Here is a 21,199-nt window from a genome sequence, read left to right as displayed (position 1 = left end):
ATGAAGACTTCCTAAACTCTTAAGAGCACTATCATGTAGCAATTACAATTTTATAAGGTACCTATTTTTAAAATCAATACTTACATGTTAGTACCAAAATAATCACTCCAAAATCTCAACCTTGTAATTTGCTTTTTATAGGTGGTGACAGGTAATGTCAATGGAGTGTTTTCTTCTAATGAAAAACACCTGAAAACATAAAAGGATCCGAGGAAAAACCCAGGAAGGGCTGAGGCTAAGACTGCACTCCTGGCCCCTTCATGCCGCCCTCAGCTGACGATGTGCTGGGCTCGTTCACGGCCCTCACTGCGGCTGGGCTGCAGACACTGAGCCACATGAGGGCAGAGGCCTGTGCACACTATTCATCAGCAGCATCCAGGCCCCAGGACAACTCCCAGGTGAGTCACTGGCATCTGCTGATTCAACTGTCTTGTCTCTCAGTGTATCTAAGGCAGCATTTTTGACAATTAATGCCACTAACAATTAATTGGTCTTGAGAAAATATTTAATACTTGAGGAAAGATATAATAATTTGAGTAAAAAAAATCACAAAGTTTAATTAGTGTGACAAATAGAAAATGTTTCTCTTTAAAAATGAATATACTTAGGGGCCTCCCCAGTGGCGCAGCGGTTGAGCGCTGGGTTGTGAAGCTGCCCGCAGCCTCTGCAGTGCCAGTTCGATCCCTGGCTGCTCCCCGGCCACCAGAGGAGGGTCCCACATGGTGCGCAGACCTCTCCTGCCGCCCGCTGCTCCCCTCAGCAGTGTACCTCAGGCCCTCTGCCTGTTCTGCTCCCCGCTCTGGCTCTGGTGAATTCTCTCACCCTCCCGTGCTTCTGACTGTACCCAGTGCTTGTATAAATAAATAAATAAATCTTTTAAAAAAAAAAAAATGAATATACTTAGAATATAACGTAAATTCCATAACATGAAGAAGTCCTATATGATCTGGGTCTTCCTCATCCTCAGCCTCATTTCTTATCGCTCTCCCTCATGTTCAAGACATCTCCACTACCTAAACTTTTTATTTGTCAACACATTTACATAGTAGGGTCCTTGAGAGTGCCATTCACATTGTTTGGAGTATCTTTTTCCTCACACCTTTGTGTGATCCTGTACCTATGAACTACATACAATGCTGTATGGGGGAAATAATAACAGCAAAAGAGCAAAACAAAGTTAACAGACATTTATACATCAGAGACATTCTGCAGGGGAGGGGGTGGGGGAAGGATCAAAATAGAGGAGTAAGAGCACAAGGGACTAAGGTGATGTTGCACATGAATTGGTAGTGCACGCAGCAATGACTCAAATAGTTTAGCCATGATGTCCACGGGGTTGTAGTATATACTCCCATCATGGAGACATCCTTTCAGAGTTTTCTGTTTTTCTTTATTATATTAATTAGGTTTTAACTGCCTGGTTTTAAAATTACAATGCTTTATATATTTTTTAAAGATTTATTTATGCATACAAGAGCTGAAGTACAGGTCAGAGATGCCGGGGGTGAGAGGATTCACCAGAGGCAGAGTGGGGAACAGAACAGGCAGACTGACTGAAATACACTGCTGAGGGGAGCAGTGGGCAAGACAGGAGAGGTCTGCCTCGCCATGTGGGTTGCTCCCTGGCCGGCCAGGGGATCGAACTCGTGCTGCAGAGGCTGCAGAGAGCTTCACAGTGCTGTGCTTAACCCTTGCACAACAAGGGAGGCCCCCTAAAATTACAGTGCTTTAAACACAGCTTTCTAGATGCCAAACTGCTTTGAGTAGGACCAAGTTTAGAGAGCAAGATTCACTTAAAAAATGTAATTCTATGGCTCTTCCTGTGCTTGCCCAGGTTCAGCATTCCCTTGTTTTCCCCAAGGTTTGCATTATTAAAAAGCTCTGACATGGCTCATCAGAGCTGGCTGCTGAGTTCAGGACAGGTTCCTGTCAAAACAAAATCCATATACTGAGGAATACAAGCCAGGCCAGTTGATTTTGGAGGACAGACCTAAATCCCTCTGCATAGTTTGCGCTTTTAAAAAAATTGCCGAGGGCCTCCCCTGGTGGTGCACGCAGTTGCACGTCGCGCTGTGAAGCTGTCTTCAGCCTCTGCAGCACCAGTTTGATCCCAGCCGGCAGGTGAGGGTCCCATATGGCGCCACAGACCTCTCCTGTAGTGCCCGCTGCTCCCCTCAGCAGTGTATTTCATCAGTCTGCCTGTTCTGTTCCCCACTCTGTCCCAGGTGAATCCTCTCACCCTCCTGCTCATCTGGACTGTACCCGGTTCTTATAGAAATAAATTAAAAAACTTAAAAAAAAAAAGAAAAACTCTATTTAAAAAAAATTTGCCAAAACTGTAACTAGCCTATCTCTTTCTTGTGTAATTTTTATTGTTTTTTATGTCACAAATGTGACCAACCACTCTCTTCCTGAGTCATAAGACTGTATCACCAAATGACCTACTTGGACATTTAGTACACCGGGCTGGGAGAAGCCTCTGTTTAAGTACCTGGCCATCTGAGATCCCTGTCAACTGAATACAGATGAAAAGGAAGGGCAGGCTCATCACAGGGACTCTGCTGATAACACTTCATTTAATGTATTTTAGGTTAGCAACATGGGACCACAAAAAAAAAAAAAAACTATTTTCTTTAAAATGACAGGGCGATTGTGTTATCTCCACTGTAAATATGTCCCTCCCCCACGAAGTGATGATAATGATAATGGGCCACATTTACAGTTCAACTCTATGGGGTGATTCTTGTCAAATGAATTCACCAGTTCACCTCTTGAGGATCTCAAAGACTCACCAAATTGTTATTTCACAGATATTGAAATGGGGAAGGGAGGCGTATTTAAGGGCTCTTCAGCAAAACACTAAGCAGCAGTAAAGAGCAAGGTATCAGGGAGATTCTCAAATTTAATTGATATGCCAGACAGTGTTTAAAACCTAAGAATACAAAGTGGCCAGTTTTGAATATAGGTGTAATTAGCTGAGGCGAACATCCCTTTCTGCTCTGAAGTTTAAAGAGAAATACAATCTACAGAAGTATCAGGTTCAACAGTTGCAGGAGGGATCAGCAATATTATTTGATCTCACATGTACAGGGGAATGGCAGCTCCTTTCTTATGAACAACACTGGTTCGGCACTGTAGATTACAAGATGCTACATCCGGAGACAAGCACTAGATCTACGTTGTGAGTTGAGATCTTGATCTGAAAATACTTAATAAGTCAAATATATTATTCTAGGAATTTTTACATATTGGAAAGTATATCTCTAGCAAGTCCTACTACTTAAAATTTTTCATGGCCAGATAAAAAGTGGTAAGTATTGAATGAACTTGTATTGCACTGAGTAGTACTTTTCAAACTTTTCATCACAGAAACACTCCTGTGGAGGACTGAGCAATTCTTGGTTCATTTAAAATATATGAAATTTCTCTGATGTGCTTTATTTTAAAAGGATTACTTGTCAGAATGTTAAGAATAATGTTCCTACATTTAGTATTGGCAGTGCTTACACTTGGTTTTGGTTATGCTGTAAATGCACTTTGTATTCAGCTTCCTCCACCCCGACCCCTCTCCACAGTGGAATTACAGAACACTGTCTCAAATTTAGCAGAAGGGAACAGAAAAGAATGATTGCTTAAATCTCCTGTGAGAACTAATTTTAATTAAGATGAATCATAATTGTCTTCCGATTTCTCATACTTCCAACATTACTAAGTAGTCTTGCGTATGTGGGTACCACAATTTGGATTCAGAATAGGAAACTACAGCGTTCTCCCCTATAGTTCAGTGAAATATAAAGCTTACTGGATGACAGGAAGCAACGTGATTGGCAGCAGTACTGCATAGAAAAGGTGTCCTCCTAGGAGCCATCGGCACTTGAGGCATTCCTCACACAGCACAGGGCTACTGAATCGAAAAAGGTCTCATCCCTGCCTGAGCAGGAGTATCATGTAACCACACAGTCCACTTCCTGCTTCTGAATCTGAAGCAATATTTATAAGGTGATTGCATCTCCAAGAAACTTATTGTGTCTGGTCAGCTGGATGGGGCTGTTTCTGGCTTGTTAGAAAATATTTCTTTTCCTTGTCATAACTTCAGGTGCTACTGCTGAGCAAATGACAACATGATTGCCACTAGTATTTGAAAAGAACAGAAAAAAATGATCTAGACAATCTATGCACTCTTGTTGCTGACAGAGACACACTGTGACCAGGGGGATGACCAGGTCAGGGCCAGGTTAAAAGAAAAGCACCCAAAAATTCTCTTATCAGCTTTTTCACACTAACTACTTGAGGTTGCTGCAGGCTATATATGAGTTTTCATCAACTACAAAGAGATATTTAACAATATTTCCAAGTTGCCCTTAGTGTTTTCCCAAGATGTAGCTCCTTCTCTAGCAGCAACACACACACTTAAAAGCATGAGGGTCAAATGGCTAGTCCATCTACGACCAGGGAGCATTTTTTTGATAACATAGCATTATAAGTCTATTCATCACCAACAACTGTAGAAGTTGTGTGAGACTGAGTAAAACACTCTTGCTGTCAAGGTATCTATTTTAAAGTTGATACTGAGGTTATTGTTTTTTTAAGGAAATAACTTATTATTACAAGACAAATGTTGCCAAAATGCCAATTACCATCACAAAGCAGAAGCTACCCAGGTTCTTTAAAGACTGCAATAAATAACACAGAAAATCATTTAGGTGAAGAAATACGTGGTGTAAAAATGAAGTCACCGAGTACATGTGTCCATCCTGAGGCAGAATGCTAAACTCTAGATCCATCAATTTAAACATTTGTTATGGAACAGAAGCAGATTCAAAGCAGCAATGGTATAAATGATATTCTAAGACAAATGCTGCTTACCTATACCTTGACTAATTTTCCATAATATTATCAGAATTATTTCTAAATTTTTCTCTGAACAAGACTCCTTGTGCACAAGAGTTCATGACTGACTTCATACTTTCAAAGTTATTTGTCAATATTTATCTATAAGGAGAGCTAAGGGGACACACATGCAATATTATACTATTTCTGAAGGACTAAATATATTACCTTTTGTTGGTCAGTGAGAAAAATACTTCTGGAATAGAATTCAGGGGGTTAAAGATTTAATTATTGTTAAAGAGAAAAATGTGCATGTATTAAGAAAGATTTTATGTGACATGTGTAAAAATTTTAAAACTTACTGATGTCCTTAATTTCCCAATGTTTGGCAAAAGAAACCATAATAAAAAATATTTTCTTGCCTTGTGCCTCATAAAATCAAGGTATTAAAAAATAAAAAAAAAATAACCAATGACAATGTAAAGCATTAATGATAATGGCTCACAAACAGTGAGTTCAAGGACAGATAACTGAACAAGCAACACTATCCACATTCTCCAACACAGATTTTGAAGAGACCAGATTCCTTTTCGTGTTTTCACATTACAGAACACATTTTCTGAGTGCAGCGTTTAGAGGTTCACTGTGAGTCCTCTAAAGGTTTCTTTATCATTTAATATTATAAATAATTATGTTCCGCTGCAGCAGTTCAAAGCTCAGTACAGCACTCACACAACACCACAGGCAGGTCAGGTGACCCTTCTGCAATCCTCCTCTCTCTGGTGCTGAGGACAGACAAAGTGATATGTCTGTCATACGCCATTACCATTAGAACAGAATCTTGTTCTTTTATTACAACTGAACTCCGCCAGATTTCTCAGCAGGAATGCTAAGTGAAATCAATGTCTTGGATTTCCAGGCTGAGCTTGGAGGTCACAGCCACTCTATCATTTCTCAGCATTATCCTTTCTCGTGTGCTCACACACTCCCCAAGCCTCCAACTGGCACACAGCAGATTGAAAACAGCATGCATCAGAGGACTCATGCTGTACAATTTTACAGTCTTTTGGAGCCCCCTCCTTTTGATTCCCCCCTTCCATTTTTTTGCAAATTGCAAATAAGTTTTGTTTGTGTCCTTCTCTAGAGTTGTGAGGCAAAGGCAAAGGCACACCTGGGAAGAAGGACAGGCAACAAAACTCAGAGAATGTGGTTGATTTTTGACAGCTGCCAATAAGATCATTTCCCTAACATCGCCACCTGGATGTGGCCTATGACTCCACTGTTCCAAACAGTTTAAGTGTGCTTTCAGTGTAAATCACCAATTTGGTCTATACCAAGTGGATGTGCAGATAGCACCAAACTCTTCAATAAAATTATTCTATTTATAGTGAGACAAATATGAAAATTCCTCAATAAAACACACAGAAAATACCCTCAGGATCCTAAGAATTGATGGTTAGATTGTTAAAAGATAAAAATATAAAAACAGATGATAGCTATTTTAAAAAAGTAAAAAAGGTTTGTGAAGTTGCAATAGTTATTATGCTACATATAAATGTCAACTCCAGGTAGAGGAAACCAAATTCATGTATTGAAATGGCTGGCTTCTATTTATTTACTATTGGTTATATTTTTGGGACCATGTTCTTCATTAAAATGACAACAGTAATATTTATTGGTCTGGCTATTTTTACCACTAAACTTTACTGCTGAGCTAAAACACAATCACATTTAAGACATCTTTTCTGACTGTAAGAATTGGTTGTGGACATGATGCTAAAAATGCACTAAGTAAAGACAAGACATTGCTATTAAAACTTGGTTTTATAAAGAGGCTCTTCATCTCGGTTAAAATAATAAATGAAGATGGGAAGAAATACAATATCTATAGTTTTTTTAAGCATCATGGAATAGAAAATTCAAGACTAATTTTCAAAAAGTAACCAAATTTTAAAGATAAACTACATTTTTTTATATTATGTATAATCATGGTTATAGAAACACAATCTACTTTTCCATTTGTATTAAATAGAGGTATAGGAAACAACAGAGTATGGAAGAATTTTAACATCACTGAAATAATATGCCTGCTTTGCACCTAGTCTCTGGAGTTTTATGAATATCTGGAATCATACAGCTTATAGAGAATCCTAATCTTGGTAAAACAAACCTTCAGTCACCTTTGGACTTGCCACTGTTACCTAAGAACGTGTCACTGTAGCAACTGCTTGATAAACATTTAAATGGCTGGATGAATGAACAAATGAACAGGTGCATAACTGAAAGAGGCTGACTGACTAACATCAAGAGCTTAGTGATCATCATAATAAATGATTTGGGAAGAATATATTAATGAAAGAAAGTTATTCCAGGGGTAAGACTCATTAGTTATTGACAAGTAACTAAATACACTAAAATCATGTCCTAATATGACACATCATTATGAAATATGATGTGAAATCACACTCATCAGGATTCAGGATAAAAAGCAGAACAATACTTCACAGTTATCGGTAGGTGACAAAGACTAGGTTGCTGTAGCTACTTACTCTACTAAAAGATAAACTGTACACGTAATATGTTAAAACTGCTGGTCCACAGAAGCAGGGCAATATCATTGTTTTGAAATTTTTATTAAATGTTGCATAATTATTACTAGGCTTTAAGTGTATGTGCTGCTGTGACTATAAAGACAATTAGAGCAGGCCTTGGCTAAGCCACACATTAGGCACAGGCATGCAAGGTCCTTTTCACAGCTGAAACCCATCTCAAAAGCCCACATGTGCGTCTCCCCATGTCACAGCAGTGTGCGCAGCATTTTCTCTCTCTGCACATACTACCAGGGAAGCATTTTATAAGGTCCTTGTCCAAGTTAAGTTGTACAAGCAAATGCATTTATCTCTTAATTCCAGAGAAAAGAACTAGAGAGTTTTGAGAAGATCGAGGCTGGAGTGCACTTTCCCAGCTGATCCCTTCCTTCCTGATCTGCTCTCCAGGTTATGTGAAAGGCATCTGCCAGGATACTAGAAAAGGACTAAGGGGGAAAAAAAAAAAAAACAGTTCTTGGATATTTTCTCTTTCAATTCTTCCTAATTTTTTTCCTCTGTGTATGTTTTTTAGGTGTGTATTTTTTTCTGTGTATTTTACCATGTTACTTGTTAGAAGACATTACATTTTCATGTTATGAAATGAAGATCAAAAACAACGTTCTAGGTAATTCAGCAAAAGACAAAATACATAGTTATTTGATGGGTAAATGTGTCAATTTTCTACCAAACATTTCTCATTGCCAGGAAATATGTATGTTTATTTCCCTAAGTCACCTCAGGAAAACTAATTTATGGTCACTCTTCTTACATTTTTCAGAGAAAGTATAATATATTTGCATATGATCATCCAAGTAAGATCTTAAAAGCCTCCACATTAATTTTTCTGCTTCCCTCATCAACTAAGCAAGAATTCTTTGAATCTTCCCTGACCCTTTTCCATGTTCTCTCAGGACCTGGGCTTCAAGCACAGAATTATTTCTTAAATACTCTTATTTCTAGCACTATTTTTAATTCTAAGTCTTGACATGATTACCTCACTTAATGAATATTATGTCAAATTTGTCCTGTACCACACAATAACAGTTGATATTTAAATAAAGCATTTTCTGCATTTTCTAACCACACTCCTATTTTAATATCTGTATTAGTTGTCTCTTTAGGAAACCTTTCCCAGGATTTCTCATGGAAGTTCTTTTTGTCTTAATAACTTCTAATGCACTTTATCTATATCTATTTTATGATAGAATATGGGTATTTTATAAGACTATAAGTACTTGAGCACAGCCTACCTTTCTTATAAATCTGTAAAACTCACATTTACTACTATAGCTATCAAATCATGCTTGTTTAATAAATGCTTGTTTACGAAATATATGTATGCAAATTTATACATACACCCCTTGTTGATCCTATTTGACTCATCTTGAAGAAGCAGAGTTTAGCCTGGTTGCTGGCACACAATATTCAATAAATATCACCGAATGCAAAAGTCCAACTCTAAATGGCAAAACATATAACTTCCTCAAAAGAGTACCTTGCTTTTGGGTGGTGGGCTGTTTGTGCTCTTGTCTGTGTGAATGCTGGTAGGAGATACAGCAGCACCAAGGTTGCCTTGGGGTATGCCTGGGAGCTTTCCTCCTGGAGAAACCTGCATTGCAGCTAGCTGGGCAGCATATAACTGCTACAGAAGAAAAACAGAGACAAAGTGAGATAAAAAAAGACTATCAGTAATAAAATAAATGCATCTCTCAGGGAACACCTATATTCAGATGTAGTAGCTTTCCTATGGGCATTTTTGTTTATTGCCATGAAATATTAAAAAAAAAAGCTGTCACCTACAATTTCATGACTTCCTTCTCAAGGGAGAAATGGCAGACGGCACATATAAGGGATTTCAGTATGTGCAGGGACTCAAAGCAAATAACAGTCATTCAAATTTACTCTTTCCCAATGTCTATGATAGGCAAGTATATCACATTACAAAAAGAATGCTGTTCCATATACTCAGTAATTTTCTTATTCTCCATATTGGTTCAAACCCTGCATAGACCTCCCTTTTGGACTTGCTGAAATGGGCACCTGTAACAATTTTTTTCTGATCGTCAATTGTATACCAGAAGACATTGAGAGGGACTGGAAGGAGAGCACTTGAACAGTATTATCTCGTTAGTCTACCTACATTTATAAAAATTAATTGGATGCTTGCCAGAAGTCCACTTTACTTCATGATATACAAACACGGATAAACCTGACATTATCTGGAGGATTAGGGTTTTAAGAAATACTGTCTACAGCACACATTTTTCTACTAAGCCATCACATAGCAACTTTTACTAAATAAACAATAAGAAATTCTTCAACAAGTCAACTTCATATTAAGGAAAACTTTACTTTGATAATGATAACCATAGGATGTATTATCTTAGAGCAAGAAGTTTGCTTTAGATTCAAATAGTCACATCAAACATTTAGATTAATATGCTTTTTTATGTCTCCATTAAGCAGTTTATGGAAATATTAAAATCTCACTGGGGAAACAACTATTAAAATATGTATATTATATGAATATGTATTTCAATATACTTATATATTTATTAAAATACACAGATAAATCAACTCCATTTCCATTTGTCTTGAGATTCCACTGATAAGCTTTTACCACACAAGCTGGATCTTCTGTAATGAAAAGACTGATTGATGCTAAAGGGGAAAAAAAGCAGACAAGGAAAAAATACTATAAAACATTTTTCTGGATCATCTTGATTTTTCTCTGAAAGAGAAGTTTTAAAGGATAAAACTGCTCAAAATAAATCAAAGGCCCAGATAAGAGGAATCTCTCTATAAATAAAATAACGTAAACTAAAAATATGTATTTACATGAAAATATGCAGTTATTTGATAGTTTTCAGATACTAAGGTCTAATGAAAACAATGTGATAATATTAAGAAAAAACTATGTTTTGATTTTTAACGCCAACTACTGTAAGACACATCTTAGACAAAGAATGTAACCCAGGTAAGTTTCTATACTATAAATAATGATTATCCCCCCCCCATATCTTCTTGTTGGAGTAATTCCTATTCTGATCAGAAAAACATAAATAGATTTAATTCATATGTCTCAGATTACATAAAAAAACAAAAAGATGTCAAATATGATGACAGGGAAGAGGGGACATTTTTAATCAGAGTAGATCTATTTTTCACACCTGTGTTAAAAACCTGTGCATTATATTCTACAGTTCAAAAGACTGTCTTCATCCTGAACTATTTATGAAGTCATTAAAAAATAACCAATTATCCTTTGCAAATTAAAAATTAGTCCAGTGAAATACAGGAACTGATACTAAAACTCAAAAATATGTAGCTATTTTAAAATACTGACTATACAACTATTGATACATCATATTATAAATTTCGTACCATATTGCATATTGTATCCCTGTCTTTGAATATTATTCTGGTGGTACTATTTCTAGGAGAGATGATTATGTATTAATGGCTTAGTATACATTAAAAATAGGTGTTGCCTAATTAGTAAAGAATAATGAATATTTTAATCTCAGCTGATGAGAAATGTGGACAAACCACTCAAAATTAAATTTAATTATTAAAGACTCCATTCCATAATGTTGAAAAATTATTTCCTATTGTATTACTTAGGTAATTAAATGGTTGAATTAGTCACTCAGATGTTTTAGTGTTTAAATATTAGTCACTATAGTCACAACTTCCAAAGTAGTATAAAAACTACTAATAAAAAATACCAACAAAATTATACTCTGAAACACTATTGAATTTAAAAATTGGAAATGGAAAACACTTGTAATAAAATCATATATATGCTTTCTTCCCAATCAATGCATTATTTTTACTCTTTTAAATTTGGAATTAAGGTTTATTTGAGTCAAATTATCCAAAGAAATTTATTTGAATTGAAAAAGAGGAAAATAAATTTGTAAAGGAGATGAACCCATTGAAATACTTCTTCAAGAACAGTATAGCATTTTTCCAAGAATAGTACAGTATCATCTACTTTACTGGTACATCTACAGAATACAGAGACAAAGTAATTTAAGATGAAAATTTCATTAGCCTACTGTTCAATCGGAGTATGGTCAATGCTAGGTGAATCTTCATTCCTCCTCTGGCTTCCATATCACCTTCCTCGCTTTTGGCTTTCTTGGTACAAGGTGACATACGGAGATGTGATCAGTTTTCCACTATTCCTGGATTATTGCATTTTCTACCAAACGCATCTCATCTTTCTGGTTTACACGGTTTGAAAGTGTGAAATATCTATTTCTAAAACATTTTAATTTGTGTCAAATATGTGTTAAATTGATATTACATTACAGAAGCATAAAAGGGCCTCAAATTTTGAGACTAACATACTTTAGGTTTGAACAGATAAAATAAACCTGAAATAAACAGATAAAATAAAACCTAATACTGCTGGAGCCAAATTTCACCATTCACAGTTTAACATAGGAAAGTTCAGGTAATTTAAGGAAGTAAATTGCGATTCTCTTATCTGGCTATATAGGAAATGGAGGACGATTCAGACCACCAACAAAAAATGCTGGTGGAACTTATTAATTCAATCTTTCAAAAGTTTAAGTTCATTTGCATGGACATTAAAATATGTATTGGCTGACTGTAAAACAAGGAGTCAACAAATGAGTATTATTCTATTTCATTTATTACATGCTCTTGGAGCAAAATCAATAATAGGTATGGGTACTGAGTGACATCTACAATCATGGAAACTGCTATTGACTTGGTGAAGCGAGAAGGGTCATGGGCACGCATGAGGATTGGAATGTCACCTGAACAAGATCCTCTGTACTATACATACATGTACATATACAGGTGTGTGTATATATGTATATGTACACACATCTAAATGTAAATGTAATCTTAGGTAACATTTTTCTTTAAAGGGTTAAAACAGAGTTAAATATAAGGCCTATTATGATGAATGTACATTTTGAAAAACATTTAAGTCGTCCTAAACATCAAAAACAAATGGAGAGACCCTAAGCATGGAAAGTTAAAACTACAGACAACATCACACTATAAGATTAACCAGACTAACAGAATAACTTCTGCCTTGCAGAATAATTTGATTCTTCTCTTGAAGTTGATGGGCTACGGAGTTGTTTTGATTTCTAGAACTCCCCAAATCCACAGGCCACTAGGTTTTCTATTATTTCTTACTTATCATATAGCATTCTTATTCCCTTTTCCTTCCCACTCCCAATACCTAAATTAGACAATGACTTTAGCTATAGGAAACAGTCACATAAAATTAAGTTGTAAACTATCCATTGATGTTAGTACATTTTTGGTGCTCATATTCTTTTGTTTATATAAATCTGTGTGTGTATACACATTCATATATGCACATGTCACTTTTTTGTGTCAAATCATTCCACAAACTTTGATTCTTCAGTATTTTAAATGCCTTTCAGGGCCATAGTTTCTATTAGTAGGATAGTTCAAATAAGGCAAACTTCAATTCGAATGCAGGTTCTGAGTTAGTCATCTCGGGAACTAACCTAACCATTCCTCAATCTGCAAAGTATATAATAAGTAAAACTGATCTTATACAGGGTTGTGGTGAGAAATACATCACATAATGTGTGTAAAACACTTAAAAACACAGGGTGAAAAAAATACTTTATCAGTAGGTAAGTGTTAAAATTATTAGTGAATTAATTATGCCAAGAAAGAAATTAGCTGGGTAATACATATGTGTACTATATACCCTATAGTTTGGGAGGTACAAAAAATGTATAAACAATTTTTTCCTTAAGTCAATAATGATAAACACCAATTAATGAGACTAGACATGTGCTGCCACTATATACCACTGTTAAAGGTGTCAGGGAAAAAGAATGAGCCAATGCTTTCTGATAGTGATTATTAAAGAGGTAGTAAGCTGGGCATTAAACAGGAGGCAGCATTCCAGGAAGGGAGAACAATTTAAAGAAAGCCACAGTAGCAGGGATATAAGCTAGTGGTTGCAAAATGACTATAGAGGGTGGTTCAGAACAATGAATGGTGGAAAGGAGGTGGCAGAAGGGGCAACAGCCTAACTGAGTGCATATCCTGGGAAGAGTAAAATGGTACCAGGGTTCTGGGCTAAATTCGCCCTATAGAATCTGGGAAAGCAGGCAGAGTTTAAACTTCATATACAGTCAAAAAAAGGCCAATGAAGTACAGTTTGAAGTCTGGGTGTGTGATGCCTCCATTCCCTTCTTTTTTTTTTTTTTTCCCCCAGGAGAGCATTGTCTATTCGGGGTTTTTGGTGATTCCATATGAATTTAATCAATAATTGTTCTATTTCTTTGAAGAATGTCATTGAAATTTTTATTGGAATAGCATTGAATCTGTAAACTGCTTTTGGGAGGATAGCCATTTTGATAATGTTAATTCTTCCAATCCATGAGCAGGGGATGTCTTTCCATTTCTTTGTGTCTTCTATTTCTTTAAACAGTGTTTTATAGTTTTCTTTGTATAGGTCCTTTACCTCTTTTGTTAGGTTTATTCCCAAGTATTTGATTTTTTTTTTTGTTTCAATAATAAAAGGGATGTCTTTTTTGATTTCTTCTTCTTTGGATTTATTGTTTGTGTATAGGAAGGCTACTGATTTTTGCGTGTTGATTTTGTATCCTGCCAAACTTTACTAAACTGATTGATTAGTTTAATTAGTTTTTCTATGGAGTTTTTGGGGTTCTCTATGTATATTATCATATCATCTGTGCACTATTTACAATAGGTAAGCTATGGAAACAACCCAAATGCCCCAAAATAGATGACTGGATCAAGAAGATGTGGTACATATACACAGTGGAATATTACTCAGCAATCAAAAAAGATAAACACATGCAGTTTGCAGCAACATGGATGGAGCTAGAAGGGATCATGCTCAGCGAAATAAGTCAGAAAGAAAAAGAAAAATACCGGAGGGTCTCACTCATAGCAGGAATTTAGAAAACCTAAATAAGGGACCAGGAAAAAGACTAGTTAATTTTTTTAATACAAAATAAAAATCAAAATCAACAAGCAACTATAAACCAGAGACACACTACGGTGTGTGTGGGGGGGGCAGGGAGAGGAAGGATTAGGGTCAAAATAAGGGGGGGTGCAATTGTATGGGGAATATAACCAAAATGAAAATGCATACATTGTGCAAAAAATAAAAAGTATAAGAATTATATAAAATATTAAAAAAACCACAATACTCTAAAAAAAGGCCACTGAAATGTTTGAAAGCAATATATATGATATTTAAACTAGAATACAGTATGAGCTATGAGGTTACTGAAATTTAGTACTAATGATTTTAATGGAAACCTAAGCAATTTTTAATACTTTTCTATAACTCTGCATTTTGATACTGTAATTGAAGATACCACTTTCAATTGCAGTGAACCATTCAATTACAACACATGGTTTGATCCAACAGTGTTTCTCTACTGTAGACATGCGTTAGGAGACAGGCACACATATATCTGACTGGGAACACAGTACAAAATAAGACATTTCCACCATTCTCTAACTTTACTTCCCATTTTCTCACTCCCCACATTTCTCCTTCCCAAATTATAAACTTTACCCCACTAGACAGGAGATCGGGTACAAATGACCCATAAAGAGAAATAAATACAACACTAAAGTTATGATTGAAAATTGTCTTTCTTCATTGCAATATGGTAAAATATAAAGAGTCTTTAAAAAATTGAGCTTTTACATTGCCATTATCTGAAAGGAAAGTGTTGACAGACTGCACAGCCATTTAATATTATTTTTGCTAGAATGGTATTAAACTTTATGAAGTAGAATCATTTTCTCTAAATGAAATCACATATCAAAAACTAACACATAAAAGAAATGGAGTATGCACTAAGTGAATTTTACACATTTTTAATATTTAATCAAATGAGACCAATGTGATAGCTTTAATTTACCCCAAGGATTTAAATAGGTATAGGAAGGAAAGTTGAGGTCATTTACCGCCCTGGCTGATCAAGAAAGCTCTCATTCAGAAATAAGTAGCAGTCCCTTCTACGTTCTCATAAGCAAACACATACAGAACTAAATTTTCAAAAAAGAATCTTATGTAACCAGGTTTTATGGCAGAAGTCTCAACTGATGCTTAGAGAACAGGATACAGGTTTGACAAAGCAGAGGAGATGGAAGGGATTTCAGGAAAACAGCATCGCCAAAGGCAAAGAGGGAAAACCAGGATGACCAGACAAGGCTACACTGACAATACTGGGTCAGGACATGCTGGTTTTCGAGGTTCAAAAATTCAGCCAATGTGCCAGCAAGATCACAGGATCAGTTTGATGAATAAAAAGTTTTCTTGGAACATAATGAACATTATAGAGCCAATAATTCACTGATAATAGCATCTCAAAGTTCAAATACATGTACAGAAATGCCAGAGGCAGGTTTGTTTTTGTTTTTGTTTAGAGCATGACTGAAATATGGCAATTAAAGTTAACATATATAGAATGTGTTAACTATTTGGATGAGAGATCTGAAAACATGTTTATTGCCATTTATTATGACTTTTATTTTTATTTATTTTTTAAATTTATTTTTATTTATTTATGCATACAAGAGCTGGGGTGTAGGCCAGAGGTGCCAGGGGTAAGAAGATTCAGCAGAGACAGAATGGGAAGCAGAGCAGGCAGACCTACTGAAATACACTGCGGAGGGGAGCCATGTGGGTTAGCTCCCTGGCGGGGAGGGGAATAGAGGATTCAACTCAGGCCACAGTGGCTGGTGACAGCTTGAGAGCGCTGAAACTTAACCCCTGTTCCACCAGAGTCCCCATTATGATTTTAAATATAGGTTAAGTGTGTACTTCTTAGGCTTAGGTCAAACCTGACAGATACATATTATGTTTGATGAGAAAAGTCTTTGTTTTTTTTAAGGGTAGGGGCAAGGAAAAAGATTTGTGAGGAAAATTCAGAAAGCAATTTCAAGGCTCCATAAGTGTTATCTTTATAGCTTAATTTCAGCCTCTTAATGTAACTTAAATGTGGAGTTTAAAGAGAAACTAATGTACTGGAGAAAATCTTTCAAAACATATCAGCATGTTTCAATGTGAATAAATTTGCTTTGCACATTATTTTTCATAATGTTTCTTCATAGAAAATTATCGAAGCAACTTGACTTTAAACATGGATTTTCCCTAACATTTTCAGCTCTCTTTGTTGTTTTTCATGTATCTTACCAGGAAAATAGGGTAAGTCTTAAACCTGCTAGATTGCAGAACAAAACTGTAAATAGAAACTCACATGCCAAATTCATAAAAATTCCCAACTCACAAAGCTAAAAAGCTCTTTAATATTTCACTCAGTCACTGTGACAAATATCCCTTCAAAATACCTGGATGAAATAAAAACCACAATGATATACCAAGTCACACCCATTAGAATGGCTATCATCACAAAGTAACACATTGGTGAGGATGTGGAAAATCTGGAATCCATGCTGGTGACAACGTAAAATGATGCAGTCGCTATGGCAAATAGTACGGCAGTTCTTCAAAAATTAAACAGAATTACCATATGATCCAGAAATCCCACTTATGGGTTTACACCCAAAGTAAGTAAAAGCAGAGATTGGAACAATTATTTGTATACTCGAGTTCATAGCAGCTTTAGTCACAACACCCTAAAGGCAAAAGCAACACAACTGACCATCGGGTGCACACACAACTGTGCCACACACGTACAGTGGGATACTGTTCAGCCTTAAGGAAACTATGACACATGAAGTGGCAAGACCTTAGGCAACATGAAATAAACAATTTATAAAAGGCCAAATATTGCATGATTCCACCTAAATGAGGACCTTAGAGTAGTCAGATACAGACACAGAAAGATAAGCAGTTCTGCCAGGAGTGGGGATGTAACTATTAACGAAAAAATCAGCAGCGGATGGGTGGTGATGCTTGCACGCACACCAGTGTGAATGTCCTTAGTGATGCCACTGAAATACACATTTTAAAATGCTTAAAATGGTCAAAGATCTGTTTTCCTCTAGGGGGGAGGCAGGTGTTCCACGTAACATGACCACGAGCTGTAGAGAAGCTGAGTCTGGAAGGAGGCACAGGTGAGCCCACTAAGCCCTCCCCACTGGTACAGGCACCAGGTATCCAAGGCCCGTTGCCCCTGGCTCAAGCTGACAACACCCCCTCCAACAGAACCCAAACTGTAGTCGCCAATACTGTCCACTGTCCTCAGGATCCTGTCAGGGAGTGAGGTGCTTTACTCCCCAATATGGGTACCTGGTTGCTCCACAGCAAGCACAACTTTGCCTCTGCAGGGTGGGGAGGGGCTTACTCCAGGTTCAAGCAGGGTCGGCTCCCTACTGTCCTGCACACCTGGGCTATGGCCCCCTCTTCAGCACAGTCCCAGGTTCTACAGGCCCTGGTATAGACTTGAGTCCTTAAGTCAACACGGGCGCACAATATCACAGACCCCTCCTTCTCTTGGGGTGCAGCTCTGTTAATGCTCCACAAGCCACTTAAGTGCAATTTATCCTACCTTCTGTGCCCGCTGTCCCTCCTTCTGCATGCAGTGGTGTAGAGTGACCATCCCGGGCCAAGAAGGTTCATCTTTAGTTCTCACAGATACAAAGATAATTTTGGAGCCTTAGGTAGATCTTCACAGGCCTTTACTGCTGAATCAGGGGACAGAACAGCATTCCTCTGGCTATGCCCTCCCTCACCTTCGTGGTCTCTGAGGTGCGCTGCCCTTATAGCCCAGGACCCTCAACACAGGTGTCACCATTTACATATGCGCATGCGCTGCGCTCTCTAAGCCCAGGTGTCCATAATCACAGGTTCCCTTGCAAAAGCCTGGTAACTCCATCTATCCTACAAATGGTCATCTGGCCGTTCTCCAGAGAACGCTGTCCTTATTTCTGTGTAGGCTGTGAGGCCAGCCCAATGATTTCACTCCTCCGCCATCTTACCTACCCAGGAAACCGAATGTGGTATATTATGCGGATTTTACCTTGCACGCCTTGGTGATGTGGAGGGAAGGTTTGAATTTACTGTTTACCTTCCCGATGCTGCATTTCTGCGTTGCAGCCTGTACTCTGCTTCCTACCCACAGCTCCATCTAAGAGAACAGGAGTGATTTTTGTCCTAGAAGGTCTAGTAGCTCTTTTAGCTGTGACTCATTTGCAAATGACTCCTGAAGTGGTGCCCAGAGTGTGACACTATCACAGCCCTGCTGACCTAGGTTTTCAAGGATGTGCAACATAAAGTTAAAATGGAAAGACATTCCAGGCAGAGTAACATAACGTGAAATATTTAAAATTTCTCTGTATACCACAGAGGAAAATTTTCTTTAAAAATGACTCTTCCCTACAACTTGTTTTCCAAATGCTTTTTTTTTTTTTTCCCTGAAGTAACCCTGCATTATAACATTATATAACTTTCAGGTGCCCATTATTGTTCACCAACAGCCCCCTTTTTAACATAAAGGTCATGTTCTATTTAGTTCTCCTAGGCCAGAAGTGAGGTTACTCTATTTTGTAGTCACAGCTTCTGAGGTGCTGGTGTAAGAGACTGAAGAAAAAACAAGATTGGCTTATTTCACTTAGTGTCTCAGGTGGCTCCGTGTTGCCGCGGATTTATCCAGGTATGAATATTTTAGTGCATATCTTTGTGTGTTTTCCTTTCTCTTCACTACCCAATCCTAGGATTGGACTGGCTGTCAGATGGTTTACTTTTTTTAAAGAAAATTCAAACTTTTCCAAAGTGCCTAAACCATTGTATATTCCCATTAGCATCTATAAATGTCCCAATTTCTCTATATCATCAAAACTTTGTATGATCTGTCTTTATTATTTATTCTAATGTAAGTGAAATAACTTTTTTTAATTAATTTTCTTTAAAATATGACTAGTGGCATTGAGCATGTTCTCATGTGTTTGTTAGACACTTCTATGTTTTCTGTGGTAAAATGAATTTTCAGATATATTACTTTTTTAAAAAACTGAGTTTTATTAAGTTTTAAGACTTATTAATATTTAAATTTAATTTTAAAGAGTAAAATCTGTCAGAGAAATGAGGATTCAGTTAAATACAGAATATAGCAAATATCAAAAAGCTCATGATAATAAATAGGATAACAGGAGAAATATAAATATATATACTTTTATATAAGGTGACTGCTGGAAAAATTGAAGACTAGACAATTAAGACTCACAACTAACTCAAGTCTAAGAGTCTTCATCTGTGTGAGGGTGAAAGGGTAGGGTTGTAGTAGGCAGTGGATGGGAAAAGTTTTGTTCTAACCTTGTTGATGGTTAACCCACAGAAGTAAGGGGAGGGTGGGGTGTGAAGCGTTGCTCCTGTTGCTTTCCCAGTTCTACCTAGACCTTGGAAATGGTGATAGGGAAAGGTGCCGAGGGGTGTGTGGGAAGGGTTTCATTTAATCTCCAATTTGGAGGTCCCACTGGGGAGCATAACCCAAGGGAACGATAGCCTGGGTACACCAGGGACTGGTCAACTGATGAAGCAAGTTCCAGTAAATACACACAATGTGGGAGATCCGTTTTTTTTTTTTTTTTTTTTGAAGTAATAGTAAGAAAATTGAGATATGAAGGAAATTGTCAAATTGAAAGGATAAGGCAAATTTAACCAAATGGAGGGTAACATAGTCAATACTATATCAATGGAGCATCATTTTAAAAACAAGCAAGTTAGAGTGTGGGAATGTTTCAAGGAAATGACATGGTGACATGGGTGGACAAAGCTCCAAAAGGCTGGATGTTCCACTGACGTGCATGGGTGAGTTCAAGATGGTAGGATGACAAGCCACAAGGGAAAAATGAATGTAATCCACTTCAGAAAGGGAATGTTCTGTCTTCAGAGAAAACAGGTGAGCTACTTGGGAAATGCACCCAAGGATTCAAGGTGCTGGCTGGTAGGGGCTCCAAGGCAGAAAGTACTGTCATCATCACCCATAGCTCCTTAATAAATCACTCTTGGGTGAAATGTCTTGGAAGAGGTGGAAGACAAAATAAAATGTGATGTCTGACAATAGTGTGGTTTTACCACTAAAGAGCTTTAGTGAACACACGGACAAAAGCTATAATGTTATCTATGTGGCTGTTATCACCAAATAATAATGCACAGACAATCTTTATGATTTCATCGCAAATTCAGTCCCACTCAGTGTGATACTTGGCAGAATATGGAGCCATCAATGAGGGGTGGAGTGTTGAGAGGGTGTGAAGATGGCATCCTGCTAAAAATTAAAGAATATTTGAACTTACTTAAATCTTAAGACCTTTTTTCACAGGTATGATGCTCTCATGCTGTTCCTGTCACACTGCAGATACTGAAGCATATAAATAAAGAAACATTTCAAATGTACTGGATCGTAAAAGACTTTTTTCATGTGATTACACACGAATAAATCTTGAATAGCTAGGAAAAAAACATTTTGACTTTTATAATTGAGGCAGTTCCTTAAAGAACCAGATATATTTGTGAGAATCATGCAAGAGAACACCAACTGATAGTTTATCTCTCTTCCTCTCACTCCCTCCTTGCTTTTCCTACTCCACAAGCCATCTTCATGTACTGCACAGTAATCCATTACAATATGTTCCAACATCTGCCTCCCCATATGATGTATGACCTATTCCATTGACCCTTTTTATGCCGCTCCAGACTTGCTGTTTGTTGCTGTGGGAGGATGAATACTCTGCATCTATTCCTGAGGTCACCAACCAGTAAATACATCTCCATTTGGCAAGGTAAGGAGGACACTCGC

General features: G+C 37.1%; 1 protein-coding gene and 1 long non-coding RNA gene across 22 annotated transcripts in view; one reads left to right on the top strand and one right to left on the bottom strand.

Moving 5' to 3' along the window:
• The window catches only part of SOX5 (SRY-box transcription factor 5), a 1,024,531-nt gene that overhangs the window by 59,481 nt on the left and 943,851 nt on the right, over positions 1–21,199 (bottom strand). For 20 of the 21 annotated variants that reach the window (XM_054696382.1, XM_054696384.1, XM_054696380.1 and 17 more), the window contains one exon: positions 8,914–9,060. In XM_054696382.1, the coding sequence (XP_054552357.1) occupies positions 8,914–9,060 (147 nt within the window). Of the gene's footprint in view, positions 1–8,913; positions 9,061–17,950; positions 18,231–21,199 lie in introns of those variants that run through there. The other variant, XM_037514225.2, reaches the window with a different exon arrangement.
• Positions 1–21,199, top strand: part of LOC119247634 (uncharacterized) — a 43,576-nt gene that overhangs the window by 11,397 nt on the left and 10,980 nt on the right. The window contains exons 2-5 of the long non-coding RNA XR_005125789.2: positions 142–398; positions 17,448–17,516; positions 18,952–19,054; positions 21,097–21,182. This is a non-coding gene — a long non-coding RNA (uncharacterized LOC119247634). The remainder of the gene's footprint in view (positions 1–141; positions 399–17,447; positions 17,517–18,951; positions 19,055–21,096; positions 21,183–21,199) is intronic.

The sequence above is a fragment of the Talpa occidentalis genome, unplaced genomic scaffold, assembly GCF_014898055.3.
Source record: "Talpa occidentalis isolate TD23 unplaced genomic scaffold, MPIMG_talOcc4v2.1 talOcc4.16, whole genome shotgun sequence".
Taxonomy (NCBI): Eukaryota; Metazoa; Chordata; class Mammalia; order Eulipotyphla; family Talpidae; genus Talpa; species Talpa occidentalis.
This window is presented reverse-complemented; position numbering and strand designations above follow the sequence as displayed.